The sequence below is a fragment of the Trichinella spiralis genome, assembly GCF_000181795.1.
Source record: "Trichinella spiralis strain ISS 195 chromosome Unknown Scfld9, whole genome shotgun sequence".
NCBI lineage: Eukaryota > Metazoa > Nematoda > Enoplea > Trichinellida > Trichinellidae > Trichinella > Trichinella spiralis.
The window spans coordinates 7,182,798-7,185,043 of NW_003526948.1; the positions used below are offsets into that span (position 1 = coordinate 7,182,798).

The 2,246-nt window shown below is 29.8% G+C and overlaps 1 protein-coding gene across 1 annotated transcript; it reads right to left on the minus strand.

Annotated features, from left to right (window-relative positions):
• Window positions 1-20: 20 nt before the first annotated feature.
• Window positions 21-2,102, minus strand: Tsp_11358b (hypothetical protein; the record flags this gene model as incomplete). Its single annotated transcript, XM_003372565.1, has 8 exons — window positions 21-128; window positions 323-486; window positions 546-718; window positions 780-945; window positions 1,094-1,150; window positions 1,428-1,611; window positions 1,780-1,819; window positions 2,083-2,102. Coding segments are annotated over 8 exons (912 nt in total), but the record flags the coding sequence as incomplete, so codon positions are not given.
• Between the last annotated feature and the right edge of the window lie 144 nt (window positions 2,103-2,246).

The following is a 2,246-nucleotide window of genomic DNA, read 5'->3' on the forward strand; positions in this document are numbered from 1 at the left end:
AAGTCTTTTTTGCAAAATACTTATTGCACAAGAAGTCCATTTTTTTTTCGTCTCCGGAGTTCTCGAGTCTAAGTCATCCAATATGTAATTCCTGACATTCTGTGCGGCATAAAACGGCGCACGTTTCACTTAAAATGAAAAATTAGCATGAACACGCAAAATAAAGTTTCTTCAAAAAAAAATTAAATTTTATTATAGATAAACAAATATGCAATTTAATTTAAAATTGCCAAGAAACATTAGTATCTTAAATATTCCTCGTACAATATTTTGGTAAATCAATGATACTTTAATTAAAATACCGTGTAAATTATTAGCATACCATCGACATTCATAGCAAGATACCAACGATCAGGATTCAAATCTTCAGAGCCAACTATTATTCGTAAAGATTTAAACATTCCGCTGTACAACTCAAATCGTTCTCCAAGTTTACATGGTTGAAAAGACGGTTTGAAAAAATTGCCATTCATAATAAATTGTGCTCTAAAATTTAAAATTCACAAATTCAATTTGATAAAAATAACAAAAAAATAAATACTTACTGAGTTGAAATAACGGATGAAGTAATAAATTCCAATTTTCGCATTTCGGTACGCTGATTTTCAAAATTCATCAGATTAGAACTGCTCAACAATGTTCCAATATCCACAACATATTGCCGTGGTAGGCCAATTTTAAATAAAACAGCAAAAGAACAAATATTCTTTGCAATCAACTAAAATTAGCTTTCATTTAGAAAATAATAAAATCAATAAATTGATTTTATTAAAAAATACCTTCTCTCCTGAATCGGACAGAACAACTGGTGCTGTACTTATCAACGCACTCCCACCATCGTAATAATAATGGCGCATCTTTCTGAACATTTTCAAAGATTCTGCCGATTTTACAACGCTACTGAATGCCTTTATCAGCAAATTTCGCTTTTGCATCGACGAAAATCTAGATGTTCAACAACTTTTTTTTCACAAAAATAGTAAATAGGCGAAAGAAAAAATTATCAATAAACATCACTCTGGTGAAAAAAACCAATTTCTAAAATTCACATTATCTATTTGTAAAATAAGTATAAATTAGCAAGTAGTAATACTGTGCATAAAATGAGTAGCTATTTTGCGCTTCACCTCTGACAGGAACTACTTTCACACTCAAAATTACAAATAATGCATTAATTTTTCCTTACATCTGAGTTTTATTTACAAGATTCATCAGAAGAGAATTTTCTGAATTTTTCGTACATTCCCTTTCGCACACTGCCATGAATCATAAAAGACAATTAATAGAAATAATTTCACAATCTAAAATTTTACAGACCTCAATTACTCACTAATCATGAATATATAAAAAATTCCATGAAAAAGTATAACGAATATAGAAAAGAATTGATACATATATATATATATATACATTTGGATGAAACTTACGGAGGAATTTTATCTTTACTACTTTCTTTTCCTCGCAAGAAGATGGTGTATTTCACATCGTGCTCATACAAGGTTAATTCATCGGGAAAATGGAGTTTTATAAAATTCACAAACAGTTTCAATTTACTGCCTTTGCTACCAATGTTCGGACGTAAAGGGAATACACATTTATCCAACTTGCCATCTATTAAGTGAATTCGAAATTATTAGAATTATTAATTACTAGAAAAAAAATTGTTAATATTTCCAATAATTCCATAATAATAAATAACAAATCTTGTCAATTAAAAAAATTTTTTAAGTCGCTAAATCTGAGCACTTTTTGAATCAATATTTTCCAGATTTAGCATACCTTCATTTTCTGGTGGTGGTAACTTGGGCGTAGCTTTCTCCTAAATAAAACATATTTGCAAATAAACAAATGTTAAAAGAGACAATTTCATCTATTTTATTCACTGGATTTTTTATTGTTATCGTCAATTTTCTTATTGTCATCTTCTCCTTTCACAACATCTGGGGAGGAAAAATCCATCCATAGCTATAAGAAATAGATTTTATTTTAACAACAAACATATAAACAATGTAGCTTCTTTGATGTGATATGAATACAAAACAAAAGCAACTGGGGGAACTGAAACTCTGAGTCAAAACTTACCATCCACTGAAGGAAGGGTGCTAACTTTATATGAAAGATTATCCATATTCCAACTCGGACTTGGAATAATTCTGAAAAAGCTACGGGGTAAAAAGCTGGGGCATATTTTTACAACAAGTGACCATAAAAGGTTACCTTCCAGGAATTTCTACTTTCCACTCTTT